General features: G+C 38.3%; 2 protein-coding genes across 3 annotated transcripts in view; one reads left to right on the forward strand and one right to left on the reverse strand.

Annotated features, from left to right (window-relative positions):
* Nucleotides 1-6: 6 nt before the first annotated feature.
* On the forward strand, nucleotides 7-20,037 carry BTG3 (BTG family, member 3). Of its 2 annotated transcripts, XM_011926534.1 has the most exons (6): nucleotides 7-111; nucleotides 3,685-3,867; nucleotides 8,187-8,324; nucleotides 14,361-14,568; nucleotides 17,991-17,998; nucleotides 19,363-20,037. In XM_011926534.1, the coding sequence occupies exons 2-6, from the start codon at nucleotides 3,695-3,697 to the stop codon at nucleotides 19,496-19,498; spliced, it is 663 nt and encodes a 220-aa protein (XP_011781924.1). In that variant the 5' UTR covers nucleotides 7-111; nucleotides 3,685-3,694; the 3' UTR covers nucleotides 19,499-20,037. The 2 variants fall into 2 exon arrangements, with proteins under 2 accessions (XP_011781924.1, XP_011781923.1); XM_011926533.1 differs by lacking the exon at nucleotides 17,991-17,998 and having other exon boundaries at nucleotides 19,356-20,037.
* Nucleotides 19,780-20,741, reverse strand: part of CXADR (coxsackie virus and adenovirus receptor) — a 79,745-nt gene continuing 78,783 nt past the window's right edge. Inside the window, exon 8 of the mRNA XM_011926532.1 lies at nucleotides 19,780-20,549. Coding sequence (XP_011781922.1) covers nucleotides 20,508-20,549 — 42 coding nt within the window. The 3' untranslated portion in view covers nucleotides 19,780-20,507. The remainder of the gene's footprint in view (nucleotides 20,550-20,741) is intronic.

The following is a 20,741-nucleotide window of genomic DNA, read 5'->3' on the forward strand; positions in this document are numbered from 1 at the left end:
GCTCCCTGTTGCCGAGCGCGGGCCCGTTGAGGCGGAGCCCTCAGTAGTTCCCGGCCAGGACACGGTCTGGGCCGCCGAATCTCCGGCCGGAGAGCGGCGGCGGCAGCGGCGGTGAGGAGACCGGGCCGGGGAAAGGCAGACATGGCGGGGCTGTGGGTATCGGGGGAGGATGGTCCCGGCGCCCCTGCGGCCACGTCGAAGGTTCGCTGGCGGGTGGCGCACCGGGGACAGGGGAGGGGCAGGGGATGGAACCAGGTTGCATGGGCTCCCGCTCGGCGCCAGAGCAGGGCTGCGGGCCGCGAGGGCGGCCCGCGAGGCTTTCCGCGGGACCCTCGGCGGGCGCCTGAGGAAAAAGACGCCGCCTCAAGGCTCCTGCCACGTTTCCACAGCGCGTTATCTTCCGCCTCCGGGTGGGCGACAGCCCCGCGGCTTCCCACCTTCTGCCCACCCCCTTCGCGTCGGTGGGTTTTCTGGAGCCCCGCTTGTTTGCTGGAGAGCCGCGCCTCCGGGAAGCCGGGTCCTCGAACCCAGGGCCGCCCGCCGGGGACATCGGAGCCGCGGGCCGGCGGGGCGGGCGCACCCTGGCGAGGATGTTGTCGGGGAGGCTGGGCGTGGGGCGCCAGGGCCCTTCCCCTTGAACTTGGGGAAAACCGGGATTGCAGAAGTTGGGCGCAGCTCAAGGCGGTTCTTTCAAGAGTGGGTGGAGATGTTTGATGCCTCCTCACCTACCTCTCTTAAAACCCCGGCGGGAGAGCCTAGCAGCAGGTTTCGATGGCTTCGAAAAGTCCAACTCCCAGCCCCTTGGAAAATTATTTCCCATCTTCATGGTTTGGAGCCGGCTTTGTGGCGCCGCTGAGGCCGGGCGGGGGCTCCTCTCCCCACGGGCCAGTCTTCTCGCGCCCTCCACCTTGGGAACGTCTATCAGGAGAAAAATGTGTTCCCAGAAACGTTTGCGATTAGCTTTTCGTTACAAGGGAGGGAAAAGTACAAAGTTATAAACTCCTGCGAGGCCGAGCTTGATTCCTTTTGGGTTTTATCCACGCAGCCGTGAGCAGAGGAGCCTTGTGGAACAAAGTAGAACTTGAGGAGCAGCCGCCGCGGTGACGAGGTCCCAGGATGACGTCACCGTGCGATATTTAAAATGGGAGCCTTTTGCTCTGAGTGTGGGTGGAGAACGCCTACTTACTCAAGACGCCTGAGGTCTTCTTGGCCCTGCCTGCCTCTGGTGGTTCTCTCCCTGACTGTAACTCTCCCTCTTTCACCTTTTGGTACTCCTAGAATACTGGTGGGAGTGGGCTTATTTTTCAGCTGTTCCAGCCATCATTTCTTCAAACGGGGAAAACAAAGTCCAAATGAGTCATCTTGTGTTACAACCAAAAGCAACCACTAAGTGGTTCTTTCCTTCGTATTTTTTTTTTTATATGAAGCAGAGCAAACAAAAATGCAGAACTCAGATATGTGGCACATAGTTGGCAAATGTAATGAATGAGGAGAATGATCTAGTTAAAGATTCAGGAAATTTCTTGAGTGTGGTTCCTTGTTTGCTTTGCTGGAGTGGAGGCTAATGTAGTTCCATCAGCAAAACTTTCTTCCCAACCCGTATGTTTAATTGTCTTGGGGTTTCTTTTCCATCGTATCGGGGTGGAATATAAATGTAGCTTTATAAAGTGGAAATGGCTCACATTTTTCAGGAGGAGGCTGCACAGCAGTCGTGGTGAGCTGGGGTTATGGGGTTATGTGTACTTGCACACTCGTGTGTGGACCCATGCCCAGTGCCTCGTAGCTGGCTGTGGAAGGTGAATTTGTCATTCTAGGGTTCTGGGAGGAAGATTTGTATGCCTTCCCCTCCAGGATCAGGCTATCTGTGGCTGCCAGCACACCTCTCAGATAACTGTGTAGAATTTATTTCACAGTGAGGTTTGAATTTGCACTTGGAATAAAGGAGTCACATTCTGAAGAGAGACTTAAAGAGCAGTTTGAGAAAAGAAAGCTAACAATCAGCTTTATTTTTTTTGAAATGTGGGAACACAAACTACTGCTAGGTTAGTCGTTTTTATGCTAAACATAGCAGAGGCTGTATGTCTTTAATACGTAATTGGCTCCCTAAAAAGGTGATGTTGCTTACTAAATGCAGCATCTTAATAACTCCAGGTTACAGCAGCCAGATGAATGAGCTCACTGAGTAGAGACAGAACATACATCAAAACAATCTTAGGACAAGGGTTTGCCTTTAAGGTTTAATCAATGATAAATCAGATATACCATTTTTAAAGTCCTTTGAGGCAATCCAAAATGTAGCTAAAATCTGTGATTATGTTTTTTTAGTTTGTGTTTCTGTGGGTGACTTGAATTTCCATTTCTTAAATATGTCCTGATAGAGCCACTATTTTCTGTGTCTCTTAACTTCTGGATAAATGTATCTCTCTTCCTGAAAGAGTACTTACGGAAAGTCAATGCTGAAATTTTTTATGTATAACACTTTTGAGGTTTAATTTCTATACCATGCAATTCACCCATTTAAAATGTATAGTTCAATGGTTTTAGTGTATTCACAAAGTTGTATAACCATTACTATAGTGAAATTTAGTGTATATTTTTATCACACCAAAAAGTAACTCTGTATTTATTAGCAATGCTCCTTTTCTCGGCTTCCCACTTACCCCTAGGCCACTAATCTGTTTTCTGTCTATATAGATTTGCTTATTCTGGATATTTCATATCAATGGAATCGTACAATATGTGGTCATTTGTGACTGACTTCTTTCCCTTAGTTTGATGTATTCAAGGTTCATCCGTGTTGTAGCTTATATTAGTACTTGTTCCTTTTAATTGCTGAATAATATTCCATTACATGTGTATACAGCAGTATTTGTCCATTCTTTAGTTTGTAAACATAATAGATTGTTTTTACTTTTTAGCTATTATGAATACTGCTGTGGGCATTTCTGTATTCAGGGTTCACCCATATTGTAACTTGTATTAGTACTCATTCCTTTTCATTGCTGAGTAATATTCCATACATGTGTATACCACAGTATTTGTCCATTCCTTAGTTGGTAGGCATATTACTTGTTTTCAATTTTTAGCTATTATGAATACTGCTATGGGCATTTCTGTACAAGATTTTGGTGTGGACATGTGTTTTCATTTCTCTTGGGTAAATAGTTAGAAGTAGAATTGACCGAGTCGTATGGTAACTCTATGTTTAATTTTTTTAGGAACTGCCGAACTTTTCTGTTACAAAAAGACTCTACAGTTCTAGATTTTAAAGTAGACTTTTTTTATGTTTTAAAGTTCAAATCATTTCACAGAATTTTAAACTTAGATTATAGCAGCTAAATATTGATACACACAGTAAAATCTGTGTTGTAGTATCATTTATTATAGTGCTTCTCTTTTACTGATAGATCTGGTTTTATTTTAGCCAACAGGAGCATTGTGCTCTGTTTATGGAACTTCTCCATGAAGCTAAGTTACAAGATTTTTAGGTAGTATTTTATAATAAGGCCTTTATGGCATAAAGATAAGTAGATTGTTCTCTACTCCAGATATAAGCCAAAGAAATACAAGATAAAATTGGAAGGAGGAGAAGGGGAGAGCTGTAAAGGAGGTATATCTTACAGAGCTTCATCTTCCCAGTTTTTTTATTTTGGTTTTTTGAGGAAACATGTTTTATCTTTGCAGGGAAAAAAAAATGAAGAACGAAATTGCTGCCGTTGTCTTCTTTTTCACAAGGCTAGTTCGAAAACATGATAAGTTGAAAAAAGAGGCAGTTGAGAGGTTTGCTGAGAAATTGACCCTAATACTTCAAGAAAAATATAAAAATCACTGGTATCCAGAAAAACCATCGAAAGGACAGGCCTACAGGTAAAGGATTAGATTGGATTAAGCAGAGGCTGATCAACCCCTGAGGTGGGTTCAAGGCCAGATGATTGAAGGGTGTGCAGACCATGTCTACAGGTGTTTCATCTGCAAAATACAGAACTCTGGGATGTTTGTATATTTTCTCCTTGCTCATTTTAAAACAGTATTTGTTAGTGGAGTGGTGGAGTCCCATTGCCTGGACACAGGAGGCCAGTGCTGTGGGGTCATAGGAGTTAGTCTTTTGTAGTTATAGCCTGGCTCGTAACAGTGCATTTCCGTTTATCACATGTACTTAAGGATTTTCACAATTCTAGAGGACCCCTAATAACACATTAATGGGCATGGTAGGAGTTGAAAGAAGTGAATCTTGTATCTAAAAGTAAATTACATGATCTATGCTCTTTGAAAAAAAAGTTTTATGGAAAAAGGAAACTAAGATTATTAAGACACCTGATACGTTCTTAATACAAGAATAATCTCATTTATATATTTGTGGTAGAAGCCAGTGTAACTATTTTCTAGATGAATGTAACTCACCTGTGATCCATGACTAGTAGATGCTGGCTCTGGGATTTGCTTTTTGGGGGGCTTTTTTTTTTTTTGTGGTATTGTTTTTGCTCTGTCACCCAGTCTAGAGTGCATTGGTATTAACCATAGCTCACTGCAGCCTCAAACTCCTGGGCTCAAGCAGTCCTACTGCCTCAGACTCCCAAGTAGCTAGGATTATAGACATGCGCCAACACACCAGGCTAATTAAAAAAAAAAAAAAAAATTTGGAGAGATGGGATCTCACTGTGTTACCCAGGTGAGTCTCGAACTCCTGGCCTCACGCGATCTTCTGCCTTTGCCTCCCAGAATGTTAAAATTACAGACGTGAGTCACCATGCCTGGCCAAAGTTCTGGGATTTGAACTCAGGTCTACATGACCCCGTATTTTCATGGGCTTTCTGCACACTGCAGTGCTACCACTGTTTTGGCACTGAGAAGGAAGATAATTCTCACTTGCAGCTGTCTTTTGTACTCTGCTTTATATGGTACATTTATAGCTTAAAGTAAAGAAGAGCAGACTCCTATAAAACATGCCCTGGCATGCTCACTCTAGTATTTATGTGACTGCTCAGGAACCTCAGCTGAGAATGTTCTGCTAAACTCAGCTGTCAAACACTGTCCCATTTGTGGATGTGGCCACAAGAAATAAAAGTGGAGCAGTGACTATAGTGATAACTACAGAAATTCTCTTTTATTTGTTTATATTGATGTCCCCAAAGTTTCCTACACAAATCAACACTTTGTGCTTTGATGTCAGAAGGACTTCATTTCTGCCATTGAGCTCTTGCAAGTACAGGACTATTCAAGGAGTCTAGAAAGGAGGCAAATATATTATTTGCTAATTTCTCATATACTGAAAGTCAAGTGAGCTTGTGTTCTATTGCCAATAGGAGAATCAAAATAGAATATTTTCCTTTTCATTTTAAATCCAAAGAGGTTTCTGGTAAATTGGAAAATGTGAATTAAAATAGAAATGTGCATGCTGACACAGGCTCAAGTCATTTTTTATCTTATCACTTGATTCTCTTAATTTTTTTCTGCGTATTTTCATTTCTGATAGAGTGAACAGCTTTTGTAAGTTAGAACTGCTGAGGCTTTTTACTTCGATTTAATTGACTTTGGATGAAGGCTTTTTGGAAGTGCCAAGCCACCATACTATTGCTGAAAAAGGAGGCACTGTCAAGTAAATACTTAAAGGTCAAGCTGTACAATTTCATTTCCATTAATTCTAAAAACTTGAGAAAAAAAACTGAAACAAGATTAAATTGGCATGTGATCAGAAGTATCATTACTGAGTCATTTTAAAGCTGTATTTGAAGTAGAAAACTCTAAAGACTTAAGAGTGGGTTGAGGCCGGGCGCGGTGGCTCAAGCCTGTAATCCCAGCACTTTGGGAGGCCGAGACGGGCGGATCACGAGGTCAGGAGATCGAGACCATCCTGGCTAACACGGTGAAACCCCGTCTCTACTAAAAAATACAAAAAACTAGCCGGGCGAGGTGGCGGGCGCCTGTAGTCCCAGCTACTCCGGAGGCTGAGGCAGGAGAATGGCGTAAACCCGGGAGGCGGAGCTTGCAGTGAGCTGAGATCCGGCCACTGCACTCCAGTCCGGGCGACAGAGCCAGACTCCGTCTCAAAAAAAAAAAAAAAAGAGTGGGTTGTTACTATTGTAAAAATGAATGGAATATAAGATTAACCAAGTTAGTGGAAACTTCAGTTCATAGACTAGATGGAGACTCTTCAGTCCATAGAGTAGCTGGAGTGTTCTTTCTCTTACAAAATGTTTGTAAGTTGAAATTGTTTTGCCACGATATAAATAAGATACTTGTGGAGAGCAATTTGGCAATATTATCAAGATCTGTAAAAATAGTCATACCTTTTGAACAATAAGTCTCCCAAGAATCTATTCTAGAAATATAATTAGAAATACAGACAAACGTATGAATATGGATGTTTCTTATACTTTGTAATTGCAAAAATTGGAAAGAACTGTCAACATTAAGTAAGTGAGAATATTTTTACGCAACTTTTAAAATTTTGTTTTCGAAGAGTAGTTAATGGGTAAGTAGTCAGTATGTAGAGTGAAAAAAAAGTACAAAATATGTAAGTATGCAGATTTTGTTGAAGCATAGTCTCTGTTGAAGCATCTATATTTATATATAATTTGTAAGCTTAGAGCCTGTTATCACCTTCATTGTAGATAAGAAAAACACATCTAAGATATATCTTTTTATCCTTAACCGCTTTTGGTCCCAGAGCACATGGGATCTTTCTAATTACCCAATACAACATTAGAATCTATAGCATAAGACCATGTTTTTAAAAGGACCAAGCAGTATTTTACATACTAGAAAATAATTTTTCTCACTTTGCCTTTGTTATATAGTTAATGGTGATGCTAAGATAGGTACATATAAGCAGAGTTGAGTATTAGGGAAATTACTTGCTCTTTGGAGTCTAGTGGCCTGGATTTGAACCCTAGATCCATCACTTACTAGCTGTATAATTTTGGGGAAGTTACTCAAACTCTCTCTGCCTCCCTTTTTCTTTATGCTGAGGAAAAAAAGTAACTCACAGGATGATCATGAGAATTAAGAGTTAATACATGCAAAGCATTTAGGAAACTGTCCATTGCATAATAAATTTTTAAAAAGTGTTTTTATTAATATTATGTAGAAACACGTATTCCTAGTTATCCTATTGAGAACTTTTTCATTTTTTAAATAGAAATTAAAACCAACTAATAATTTAACTTTACAAAAAACTTGAAATAGCACATTTAGTCTTTATATCATTATGTTTTACAGTATAATTGCTATTTATCAATTAACTTGTATTTCCATGTTTTATAGTTTCAGGTCTGAGGAAGAGGTACAGTGACTTAACTAAGCTCACGTGAGAAATACTAGGATTAGTGCTGAAATCCAAAGTCTCTTGATTGATTCTTGATTGTAGGCAGTACTTTTCCTTCATAGGTCCTATTTCCCTACTTAATCAGAATGCTTATTTAACATTTAACAGAATGCGTATTTTTTGTATTTACTCTAAGCCACCTTTAAATATTCCATTAGGTAGGTGTGGTATAATAGGTTAAAAAAAGATGAGATAGAGGCTTTATTGGTTTAGAAATTTTCCTCACTTAATTTTGACAGCTATTTAAATAAAAGTCCTTGGGTAAATAGAAGTCAAATGAAATAAGCCAATAACATGTTAGGTATTTTAATCATAAGTATGTGATATGAATGAATCTGTGTCCTTCACTTATCCCGTATATAGAACAGTTATAGGTAAAGCAAGGGTGTCATCTTACCACTTTATTATCTGAGATATAAAAGCAAGTTAATGACAGATCAGAACTTGTCATAAGCATTTCCAAATATCATCTGAAACATTAGATGAGGCCTTTTGTTAGAGATTTTTTTGTATAGGAACTTGGCCTATAGAAACTTTTGCCTTCAGAGTTCTTAAATTTCATGGAACTTTCATACTCCTTGCTCATTTAATGTACATGGGTGGTCAAGACTCTGGGTAGACTGAGGTGAACCCAGTACTAGTGATTTTCTTGGGCTCACATAGGTGCCATCTTATTTTCAGGCTGCCTCTGTGTCTATAGTTCACATTTATTATCTATTTAGGATAGATATGCTCCTAGGTTCTCTACCGGGGTATTTTTTATTACTATTTTATTAGTCACCTTGGCAAATATGAATAGATATTAACGGCATTTATGATTAAATTCATTTAAATCCATTAATATAACTCCACTTTGTTGTAGATGTATTCGTGTCAATAAATTTCAGAGAGTTGATCCTGATGTCCTGAAAGCCTGTGAAAACAGCTGCATCTTGTATAGTGACCTGGGCTTGCCAAAGGAGCTCACTCTGTGGGTGGACCCATGTGAGGTGTGCTGTCGGTGAGTTCTCAAGTTTGGACGCTGATCTGATGACCATGCTGGAACTAATTTTATGACATTCTGTCATGTACAACCTGCCTGTGTATCTTTATGGCCAGGAGCTGGTGGTTTAACTCTCTCAGATGTAAATTTTATGAAATACTTTTCTGGAGGTGATGTTGAAGGACTGGTTACATTCCTGCTTTACAGCTGAAAAAAGAAACTGATTAGGTGGGGCTTTTCTAGTAGTGCTTTGCCAAGAAGCTTATTGTAGACCAAGTAGTAGACACCTTGATTCCGCTAGGTGTCTATTATCTTTAATTGGTGGTGTACTTCTCTCTTTATCTTCAAATTAAGAAGCTAATTCCAAATAATACTGGGTAACCACTTTTGGTTTGTTTCTGTTTCTGTTTATTCTCCCTCTCTCCTCTTTTCTTTGGGATGGAGTTTCACTCTTATGGCCAAGGCTGGAGCACAATGGTGCATTCTCGGCTCTCTGCAACCTCTGCCTGCTGGGTTGAAGCGATTCTCCTGCCTCAGCCCCCCGAGTAGCTGGAATTACAGGTGCCCACCACTGTGTCCGGCTAATTTTTAAAATATTTTTAGTAGAGATGGCGTTTCACTATGTTGGCCAGGCTGGTCTCAAACTCCTGACCTCGTGATCCACCCGCCTTGGCCTCCCAAAGTGTTGGGATTACAGGTGTGAGCCACTGCTCCTGGCCTACCCTTTTTGGTTATGTAAGTGACTGAGTGATACTTTCGTGGTTTTATTTTCATAATGGAAGTTATTTTTCTCATCTCCTAATGAATAGAATTGTGAAAGATCAGTGCTAGGTATGAAATCTTTTTGAAGTCCACTCACTCAAAAGCCATTCTTTGTGGACCGGGCACTCAGTTGTGGGGTTTTCAAAAATGAAAGCAACATTCTGCTTTTAGGTAGTTCAGTTTGAAATTAAGGAGAAGAAAAGTAAGCAAATTACATTGTGATCTGATTTATGCTATAACAGAAATGTGTACAAAATGCAGTGGTGGGTTGCACAAAGTAGAAAGTTACTGCATCTGGTGAGGAGTCAGGAGACTACTGAGTAGGTGATACTTGAGCTGGGAGGTGAAGGATGAGCCATGGTTGACCAGGTGACAAGGTGGGAAGGATGTTCTAAGTAGCAGGAAGAAGATGAACAGAGGCATGGAACTCCTGCAAGAATTTTCCTGTGGCTCTACCTTTAGGATGTTTCCTTTTGGTTTTGAGGCACAATTCACCTGACCACCTGCCCTCTTTATTGATTGTAGTAAAGCTGCTTTTTGAAGGAATCCTAACTATGTACTCCCAAGGTGGTCACAGACTGACCTGATTCCAACAACGAAGGTGGAGGTGCAGACATGAGAGCTGAATTACATGGTTATTCTTCCATAACTTTTGTCAGGACCACCACTTGAGGTTACTACCTGATTTGCGAGTGGTTGGTGTAAGTTCACTGCTTTGGGAACCCAGGTGTAGGTGGTAGAGGTTTGTGATAAACATTCTTCAATACTTCTTTCTCGGATAGAATAGAGGAGCACGCCATCTCAGATTTAGGTCTGAGAAAATAAACATTTTTAGATTCTGGGACTAATTAAGGACTTGCTTTAGGCTAGTTTCAGAGTTGGAAAACTTTGGCCATTGAACCTGTGCAGAAGACATCCATTTGTAAGAAATAGCTGTCAAAAAGCTACTATATTGAATTGTTTACTTTTTAATTTGACCTGCACTGAGATCCTAGTTGACTCTTATTTAACACACAGTTTTTTAAGTTAGTTGTGTAGTTTCTTAACCCATAAAGTGTGAGAAGCAGCATTTGAAAGAGGGTTGATCAGTCAGATGCTACCAAAAAATGTCATATGGTCTGACATAGAGACAAAAACGAAAAAGCTAAAAAATCAGCACAATTATGTTATCACACAATCAAATAGTTTATGTTCAATATAATGATCCTAAACCATCAGGGGAAAGTTTTTCTGTCCAAGGATGTTTAACAAGTTGCATAATTATATAAACATTTTGGACCTATGTATTTAAAACGCTTAAAATAAGTCTCAGTACCTGAACATAAAAACTTTAGTTATACAGACATTCTACTTCAGTAGCCATTTCATTACTTGATGATGCCTGGCAGGAGAAAACTACTACTTTGCTTTCATCTTATTAATCGAAGAAAACCTTTGCATTCAGTAGACTTCTATTTTGCCAGACATTGGCTCTGATGTGATTTTTTTCATGGCTAATAGAAATCACCTGTGAATGTCAGGTGTTCATTCAGTAACAGAACCCCAAAAAGAAAGATGTATTAGCGGTTGAGTAGAGGTGGTTGACATAAGTTAACAGAGGAAAAAGAGACTTTGAGAAGTGTTTTTTCACCAAAACTGGAAAGACAAGATATTTCAAAAATTAAAGCTGATCTAGCAAGTGTACAGTTGATCAAATATCTGAGAATCTTTAATAACTCATTGGCATATTAGAGACTAAGATTGTTAAAAAAAATTGAGATGCACTCAACATTCTTCATAGTCTTCACTTACTCTGTCTGACAGAATAAAATGTTGCAAGAGTACAGAGAATGCCATATAGTTAGAAAGGTTATCACTTAGTGATACAGAATAGAAAATAAATCTTGCCTATGAGAAGTTCTGAGGGTAGATTCCAGCTTCATTATCTACTCAACATATTTTACAACTTTTTTTTTTTTTGGTGATTTCTGCAGTCCGTGTTTTCCCCCCAATACAGAGTGTTAGATATTATTGATTGTTTCAAAATAACTAAATTAGCCTTGATGTTTTACCAGTGATCGTCGAAAAATGGAAAGTTTAAAAGTTGTCCAGGTGTTACTAATTCTCCTAAGGGATTGACTGCACATTGTAATGTTATAGTAGTGTAGTCAGCAGCTTCTGTTACCATGAAGAGAGAGCCCTCATACCAAAATAGTTCAAAGGGAAAAATGCAGAACCAAATTGGGTGTCAAAGAAATCTGAGCTAATAATGCTGATCTTTCAATCATTAGATATTTGCCCTTGGTTGAGGTTTCTATTTCTACAAAGGCAGGAATTTTTCTCAAATTTCTTGCCTTTCCGTTTTTGAATTTTGATTCCATTAATGGGCAAAACTAAAGATAGGCCTAAGCCATTGTTATATTACTGTCATTAACACATGAATTAACCCTTGATTGTCTTGAAATTTGTTGAGTCTTCCAACCGTGGAGAGGACGGAGAGGACATGGAGTAAATGTGTATTGCTAAAACCTTATGCTAAGTAAACTTGAAATTAGAGAACACAGATTTTATGTTGTGAGGAACTCAGTTGTTTAGGAATTTTATTTGTTTGTTTTGTTTTGTTTTGTTTTAGAGAGAGGGTCTTGCTCTGTTGTCCAGGCTAGAATGTGGTGGCATGATCATAGCTCACTGTAATCGTGAACTCCTGGGCTCAAGCAATCCTCCTGTCTTGACCCCGCAAAGTGCTGGGATTACAGGTGTAAGCTACCATGTCCAGCTTCTGTTTAGGCATTTTATACTATGAAGAGTCACCAGCCGTAGGTCAGCCACTATCTAGCCAGCTTCAGCTTCCTCATCCGGCATATAGGAAACTAAGGCCTAGGGAAATTAAGTGACTTGCTTCTGGTGACCAGAGCTAGTTAGTGGCAGAGCCACAATGAGAAATTAGTCTAATGCCCTTTTCACCATCCTGTAGCAACTTTTTTTTTTTTTTTTTGAGACGGAGTCTTGCTCTGTTGCCCAGGCTGGAGTGCAGTGGCTCAATCTCAGCTCACTGCAATTTCCGCCTCCCACATTCAAGCAATTCTCCTGCCTCAGCCTCCCGAGTAGCTGGGATTACAGGCGCATAACACCAGGCCCGGCTAATTTTTTGTGTTTTTAGTGGAGACGGGGTTTCGCCATGTTGGCCAGGCTGGCCTCGAACTCCTGACCTCATGATCCGCCCACCTTGGCCTCCCAGAGTGCTGGGATTACAGGCCTGAGCCACTGCACCTGGCCCCTGTAGCAACTTTTATGAGGTAAACTGAAAAAGAATAGAAAAGCGAAGTTATGCAGTATATTTAAGCAGTATTTATGGTTTCATTTGGCCTATAGGAATGGAAGATAGCATACCTATCTGCAGAAATAGAACTCATCTATCTGTGTGATCTATGAGACTACTTGATTTCCACATAAATTTCCTTTTTTTTTTTTTTTTAATTGAGAGACAGGGTCTCGCCATGTTGCCCAGACTGGTCTCAAATTCCTGGGCTCAAGTAGTCTGTCCACTTAGGCCTCCTGAAGTGCTGGGATTACAGGCGTAAGCCACTGCACCCAGCCTCATGTACGTTTTCAAAGGCTTTATAGCAGTTTATCATAGATAACCATTCTGATTCAGAAATAATTTGAGAAGAGTGCTGTCTTAAAATGAATTAACATCAGCTATTTTTATTGAATCAAAAGCTTGACATTATTTCTTAGAGTTACTTATTTTTATCTTTTTTTGAATTTAGAATCACTTTAATTGCATTTCTAACTTTAATTATGTGTTTTGTAAGAACTGCTTAACAATGTCCTTTGTCCTGATGCTAGTTTCATAATGTTGACATTGTGCAATCTGTTTAAATAGATTTGTGGGTTTCTCCTATGTCCACTGAATAAAAACTCTTGGTTTTACTTGAGTTTATTACACTATTTTCCTACATATCAGAATTTTTTTTTTAAGTAACCAGCAGCGTAGGTTACATATTTTGACAACTTAAAAAAAAAATCAAAAATCTTCAAAAATGTTTTGGAAGAATAACAAGACTTTTTCATCTTACCTTAAAAAAAAATTAAGATGAGAGGTGAATAGTTATCCTAGGAAACTCTGAAGTAAGCAATATAATTTAAATTAAACCTCTATATTCTTCAGCAACAATCTTTTTTCTTTCATCTCAATAACTGCCTCAGTTCTCATTTTTGTGAGTATAAATATAAGAAACACAGGCTCCCTTTTTTATTTAATTAGGGTTAAAGTCAGTTTTATAGGAAATTTCTAGTTGATCTGTGACTTAAATTGCTAGGATGTATGTTACATTTATAAGTACAACTGGGGCTGGGTGTGGTAGCTCATGCCTGTAATCCCAGCACTTTGGGAGGCCGAGGCAGGTGGATCACCTGAGGTCAGGAGTTCAAGACCAGCCTGGCCAACATGGCGAAACCTCATCTCTACTAAAAATACAAAAATTAGCAGGGCGTGGTGGTGGGCACCTGTAATCCCAGCTACTCAGGAGGCTGAGGCATGAGAATCACTTGAACCCCGGAGGTGGAGGTTGCAGTGGGCTGAGATCACACCCATTGCACTCCAGTCTGGGCAACAGAGCAAGACCTGTCCCCCCACCGCCCCCCAAAAAAAAAAAAAAAAATTTCAGGCAGTGGCGCATGCCTGTAATTCTGGCACTTTGGTTGGCTGAGGTGGGTGTATTTCTTGAGCCTAGGAGTTCGGGACCAGCCTCAGCAACATGGTGAAACCTTGTCTCTAAAAATGTATATTAATTAGCTGGGCATGGTGGTACACTCCTGTAGTCCCAGCCTCTTGGGAGGTTTGAGGTGAGAGGATCAATCACCTGAGCCCAGGAGGTAGAGGCTGCAGTGAGCTGTGATTGTGCCACTGCACTCCCACCTGGGCAACAGAGTGAATGAAACCCATCTCAAAAAAATAAAAATACATCAGAGTGTTTTATTGTACAACCAATTTCATTGGTACATACAAAAATGTAATCAAAACAATGGACTTTTTTGATGTTTTAAACAATTTTTTTAGGAATTAGTAGAAAAGAAGGAAAGAAAATGGGGTTACTTTTATGAATACTTAGATAGAACAGAAGTAGAAAACTGGTTTGCTTGCTGGCATTGAGCTGTATTAGGATATTAAATGTGTAGGCTCAAGTTCTGTGATGATTCCTTCTTTGCCTTGGATTGATGGCATGTCCAGTTTCTTTAATTGTTTTTATGGACCTTTTTTGCTTTGCTGATGTGACTTCAAGATTTATAAGTTTTTAATTTTATTCTTAGGTATGGAGAGAAAAACAATGCATTCATTGTTGCCAGCTTTGAAAATGAAGATGAGAACAAGGATGAGATCTCCAGGAAAGTTACTAGGGCCCTTGATAAGGTTACCTCTGATTATCATTCAGGATCCTCTTCTTCAGATGAAGAAACAAGTAAGGAAATGGAAGTGAAACCCAGTTCGGTGACTGCAGCCGCAAGTCCTGTGTACCAGGTAACCATGAAACAGCTCAGTTTTAAAGGTACATGCAGGGATTGCCAGGACCCTTCAGGTAGTCCTGCTTGGCATTGCCCAAGGTTTCTGATTTGAGATTCTGGATAATGGTTCTTGCCTTCCCTGATGCTAAGGGAAAGCTGTTTCTCTGGCACGTAAATAGGCATCCTCAGTCATTTTATCAAAGGTCAGCTTCACTATACAATAATTAAGATAAATTTATTTCAGAAAAAATGGCAAAATATAGAAAATTCATGATGGTAAAACATTCCCGATATTTTAAAATTTCTTTTTTTTTTTTTTTTTTGAGACGGAGTCTTGCTCTGTCGCCCAGGCTGGAGTGCAGTGGCCAGATCTCAGCTCACTGCAAGCTCCGCCTCCCGGGTTTACGCCATTCTCCTGCCTCAGCCTCCAGAGTAGCTGGGACTACAGGCGCCCGCCACCTCGCCCAGCTAGTTTTTTGTATTTTTAGTAGAGACGGGGTTTCACCGCGTTAGCCAGGATGGTCTCGATCTCCTGACCTCGTGATCTGCCCGTCTCGGCCTCCCAAAGTGCTGGGATTACAGGCTTGAGCCACCGTGCCCGGCTTAAAATTTCTTATCTCATTCAAAAGTTACCACTTTGCACTTATTTTTTGTAGTATGTAACACTTTGTTTTGTACCTCTGGGTTTAACTTACTATTCTCTCCCTTTCCATGATTAAAGAGAAACCTCTCTAAATTTATTATATTATATTTAATATTTTACTCAAGCCTAAAACATTGTCTCCCATTTTGCTTTCCTAGTTGAAAAGTCATATAGCTAGTGTGCCTGCACTTGCAGATCCATTCACTTATTTACTACTTTTATCTGCATACCAAAGAACATTTAATCGACTTTAAAAAATTGTTGACCCAACAGCATTCTTCAACAGGAAAGATATTTTAAAGTCAGAACAATTTAAACAGATTTTTTGAGTTGAGCCTCATTCTGTACATGTACTTATTATTAGTTTTTAAAGGTACCTAGTTTTACTTATTTGCTTTGATTAAATGTAGTGAAACATACAGATTTATGGTAAGGTTGAGCTGAAAATGAAAATTTAGACCTAATAAGTAAAAAGCAGAATATTGGAGTTTTTAGTATGATAAACTAAACTTTTAAATTCAGCATACATTTACATAATGAACATTATTTCAGTGTAACTTAATTTTTGGTTTCTCATTTTTTTCTCAGTTGAATTCTTCTTCCTAGACTTGAGGGGAAGATTAGTTCTGAAAATTATCATAATTTAGGGATATATGTATATGTGTATGTATATGTATATATTATAACATGCACCTGGTTTTATGAAACTTCAAACAGTACAAGACAGTATAATAGTGAGAAGTCCTCTTTCTCCTCATCCACTTCCACAGAGGCATTCGTTACCAGGTTTTTTTTTCCCCAGTATCCTTCCAGAGAGATTCCCTACATAAATAAGTAAACATAGTATTTGTACGTCAGGATCATTTTTAAAATCCTTGTCATAAATATTTGAGACATTTTTTTTCTCTGTGTGATGGATTATATATTGCAAATTACCTATATTGAATTTTCTGGAATTCATCCAAATGTGTGGCAATTTTACCTTAGAATTTTATTTGTTGTTACTCAAGCAAGAATGTAAGTCTCAAATTAAGTTGATTGCTGCTAACTTTTTACAAGCAAATTCACCTTTAATTTTTAGGATTTCTTTTAAAATTAAATTACATTTATTTTCTTCATGTTGAAAGGCTATTAGGATAACAGAAAGGTATGGAAATTGAGGTGTCTCTTCCGTGCTTTTTTTTTTTTTTTGAGGCGGAGTCTCGCTCTGTCGCCCGGACTGGAGTGCAGTGGCCGGATCTCAGCTCACTGCAAGCTCCGCCTTCCGGGTTTATGCCACCTCGCCCGGCTAGTTTTTGTATTTTTAGTAGAGACGGGGTTTCACCGTGTTAGCCAGGATGGTCTCGATCTCCTGACCTCGTGATCCACCCGTCTCGGCCTCCCAAAGTGCTGGGATTACAGGCTTGAGCCACCGCGCCCGGCCTCTTCCGTGCTTTTTAAGGAAAACATTTCTCCCTGCCATAATACTCATTAGCAAAACATTTTATAATAGAGAAACACTACTACTGTGAGTCCTTGCGTGAAAGCTAGTGCAAATGGCCCACTTTGATTTTTTTTCTTTCTAGTATTTTTATCTTGAATCTAGCATTGCCACAAGCTTTAAAAAAGTTTTATCAAGTAAGGACAAAAAAATTTCTAGCTTGGAATTTTTATTTTCTACTGTTTTCTAAAAGGCATCCCAAGAGAGGGGTCTTCACAGATTAAGAAATGAAGATTGTGTCAGTTCTCCTGAAATAGATCCGTAGATCCAATTGAGTATCAATGAACACCTTAAAAGGTTTTTTCTAGAAAGTGACAAATTGATTCAAAATTTTTAAAAAGAAGGATCAGTTAGAGGGTTCACACTAATTCAGAGGTATTATATATTCATCAAGACAGTGTGGTAATGGTTTAAAAACATACAAATATATTGATGGCACAGGATAGAGAGTCCAGAAGTAGACCCACTTACATACAGTTGGTTTTTTTTTTTTCCCCTTTTAACAAAAGTGCCAAAGCAATTCAATGGGGAAAGTCTTCAAGAAACAACTGGATGATCTGCATGGGAAAAAAAAAAAGAACCTAACTTAGCTAACCATACACAAAAATATTGATTTGAGATAGATCGTGTACCTAGACATAAAAGATAAATCTCTGACACTTTTAGAAGAAAACATAGGGAAATATAATCTTTATTTTGTGATAGGCAAAGATTTCTTTTAGAGGGTAACAAAAAGAAAGTAATAAGGGGAAAAAATTGATAAACTGGACTTCATCAAAATTAATCATCTTTTTGCTTATCAAAGAAACCATTAAGAAAATGGGCAAACCATAGACTAGGACAAAATATTCTCATTATATATATCTGTAAAGGACTTATTTCCAGAATCTACTTTAAAAAAAATCACTCACAAATCACTAGTAAAAGGTAAAAGACTCAATAAAAAATAATGGGCATATCCTGCTGTAATCTCAAAAAAAGGGCAGGGGGAGCAAAAGATGTGAATAAACACTTTACAAAAGGAGTTATGTGAATGGCCTCATTTATCATTAGAGGAACACAAATGAAATCCATATGAAACACTAGTTCTTACAGAACTGCTCGATTTAAAAGTCTGACAGTGTGAAATGTTAGCAAGGATGTGAAGCAGCTAGATTCATAAACTTGGTGGCAGTGTAAAATGGTACCACCACTTCGAAAAACTGGCAATTTTTAACGTTAAATGTCTATCTCTTCTATTACTCAGCAGTTCCACTCCTAGGTATTAAATATTTACCAAAAGAAACAAAAATATGCCTATAAAGCCTTATATTAGAATTTACTGTGCTGTTATTCATTGCAGCATTGTTTTGTTTATTGCATATCATTTTTTTTTAATAGTAAGAGACTGAAAGCAGCCTCAATGTCCCATTAATAGGAGATCATTTAATTTATAGTCATTGCTGTACTATCTAGCTGTAGAACAATGAGAAAGGTCTTTATGTATTGATCTTTCTGAAATGTATTATTATCAAATGTAAAAGCAGGATACAATCCAGTGTACATATATATTTTTAAAATGTGTATAGATGTGGATAGAATATCTCTAAAGGTATATTTAAAAAAATGTTTAGTGTCAGTTGCCCCTGAGAAGGATTAAGATAAAGAAGATAAAGGGTGAGATTAAAAAAAAAGGGACTTTCCACAGTTTACCCTTTTGTACCTTTTGAATTTTCTATCGTGAATGCAATGCTATACAGAATATAATTTTTAAAAAAATCCTATATTTAGAAAAGCAGAGACGAGAGGTCTAAAACTGCTGGTATGAACACTTTGAATAAATGTGAACCTAATGTGTCCACCTGATTTATGGGATAATCTAAAACTATTATTCCCAAATACTAAACTGGCTACATCAGAATCACCTGGGGAGCTTTGTCAAAATACCTGGCCTCTAGTTCTGAGATTTTATTATTGTTCATTAGACCACTGCTGGGGCATGAACATTTTGTGTTTATCTTTTTTTTTTTTTTAAACTTTTATTTTAGGTTTAGGGGTACACATGAAGGTTTGTTACATAGGTAAACATGTGTCACAGGGATTTGTTGTACATATTATTTCATCACCCAGGTATGAAGCCCAGTACTCAATAGTTACCTTTTCTGCTCCTTTTCCTTCTCCCACCCTCCCCTCTCAAATAGACCCCAGTGTCTGTTGTTTCTTTCTTTGTGTTCATAAGTTCTTATCATTACCTCCCACTTACAAGTGAGAACATGTGGTAGTTGATTTTCTGTTTCTGCATTAGTTTGCTAAGGATAATGGCCTCCAGCTCCAATGTTTTGTGTTTAAAAGCTTCCAAGTGACTCCTGGCTTAGCCAGCTGTGGAAACCACTGGACTAAAACAAGTATGTCCTTCCAAACTTCCATTTGTTCCATGTTTTGGTCTTTTCTGGTTGACGTTGTTTAGGAAGTACTGTGTTTGAGTTTATTCATTACTTTATGTATTCAGAAAATATTGGTCACCTGTTATACATTATACGCCTATTACACATGAGATTTTTAACGTATTTAGACCTGACAATAGGAATGTCACTTAGATGTGCTCTTAGGGTTTTGGGTAACTTTGTCTTTAATAAGAAATCTGGAACATAGATGATGAATTTTTCCTTTGTATTAACTTAATGTGTTCTCTTCCTTACAGATTTCAGAACTTATATTTCCACCTCTTCCAATGTGGCATCCTTTGCCCAGAAAAAAGCCAGGAATGTATCGAGGGAATGGCCATCAGAATCACTATCCTCCTCCTGTTCCATTTGGTTATCCAAATCAGGGAAGGAAAAATAAACCATATCGCCCAATTCCAGTGACATGGGTACCTCCTCCTGGAATGCATTGTGACCGGAATCACTGGATTAATCCTCACATGTTAGCACCTCACTAACTTCTTTTTTGATTGTGTTGGTGTCATGTTGAGAAAAAGGTAGAATAAACCTTACTACACATTAAAAGTTAAAAGTTCTTACTAATAGTAGTGAAGTTAGATGGGCCAAACCATCAAACTTATTTTTATAGAAGTTATTGAGAATAATCTTTCTTAAAAAATATATGCACTTTAGATATATTGATATAGTTTGAAAAACTTTATTAAAGTTAGTCAAGTGCCTAAGTTTTTAATATTGGACTTGAGTATTTATATATTGTGCATCAACTCTGTTGGATACGAGAACACTGTAGAAGTGGACGATCTGTTCTAGCACCTTTGAGCATTTACTTTATGGAGCGTATGTAAGTTATTTATACACAAGGAAATCTATTTTATGTCGTTGTTTAAAAGAATTGTGTGAAATCATGTAGTTGCAAATAAAAAATAGTTTGAGGCATGACAATGCGTATTTCTGTTGTGTGCATAAAAAAGGGAAAAAGAACGGGGGGTATTTCCCTTCAGTGTATTTAACTAAATAGCAAAAACATTAAACAGAATGTAAGAATTTTTAAATTTCCTTTGAAAAATCAACTGTTTATTAACCATACTTTTTCTGAAAGACCACATATCAAAATATACATATCAAAAGTTAAAAATTTGTTAGTGGTAGCTATTGAAAATACAATAAAACATCTTTTAACTATCAGTGTCACTATACATAGGGTTTTTTTAACCAAGAATTTGGCTTGTACTAATTTTGACATGACATCTGACTTACATGTCTGATGGCATTGCATAAAGTGGATGTGTTCTTACAGCTGCTCTAATCTCTGCCTTGTGCTTTTTTGGAAAAACATTTAAGTCTTTACTAGAGGCCTAAAATAAAGTCAAATAATACAATACTTCAGATTCTTCAGTAGTCCTTCATATTTATACAACTGTAATTCCATCAGTCTTGTAAGGGTACTTGAACTACAAAAAGAAAAAGAGATATCTCTATAAGAGTTTTGATTTTTCTCCAAAGGTAAATTTTTAAAAACTAAGATCAGCAGTACTTTTTCCATCACCTTCATCTTTAAATTTGCAGTCCTAAATTATTTCTTACCAGAAAAATCACAACTTGCAAATAAATCATTGGATGGCTATGGCTATTCCACAAATTAT

Source organism: Colobus angolensis, unplaced genomic scaffold, assembly GCF_000951035.1.
Source record: "Colobus angolensis palliatus isolate OR3802 unplaced genomic scaffold, Cang.pa_1.0 Scaffold69, whole genome shotgun sequence".
Taxonomy (NCBI): Eukaryota; Metazoa; Chordata; class Mammalia; order Primates; family Cercopithecidae; genus Colobus; species Colobus angolensis.

What these genes read in the sequence shown, in the direction of transcription:
- BTG3 (XM_011926533.1), top strand. Translation starts at nt 3,695, where the DNA reads ATGAAGAACGAAATTGCTGCCGTTGTCTTCTTTTTCACAAGGCTAGTT. An exon ending in TCGAAAGGACAGGCCTACAG is followed by an intron (nt 3,868 to 8,186) that starts GTAAAGGATTAG and finishes ACTTTGTTGTAG; the next exon opens with ATGTATTCGTGTCAATAAAT. An exon ending in CCATGTGAGGTGTGCTGTCG is followed by an intron (nt 8,325 to 14,360) that starts GTGAGTTCTCAA and finishes TTTTATTCTTAG; the next exon opens with GTATGGAGAGAAAAACAATG.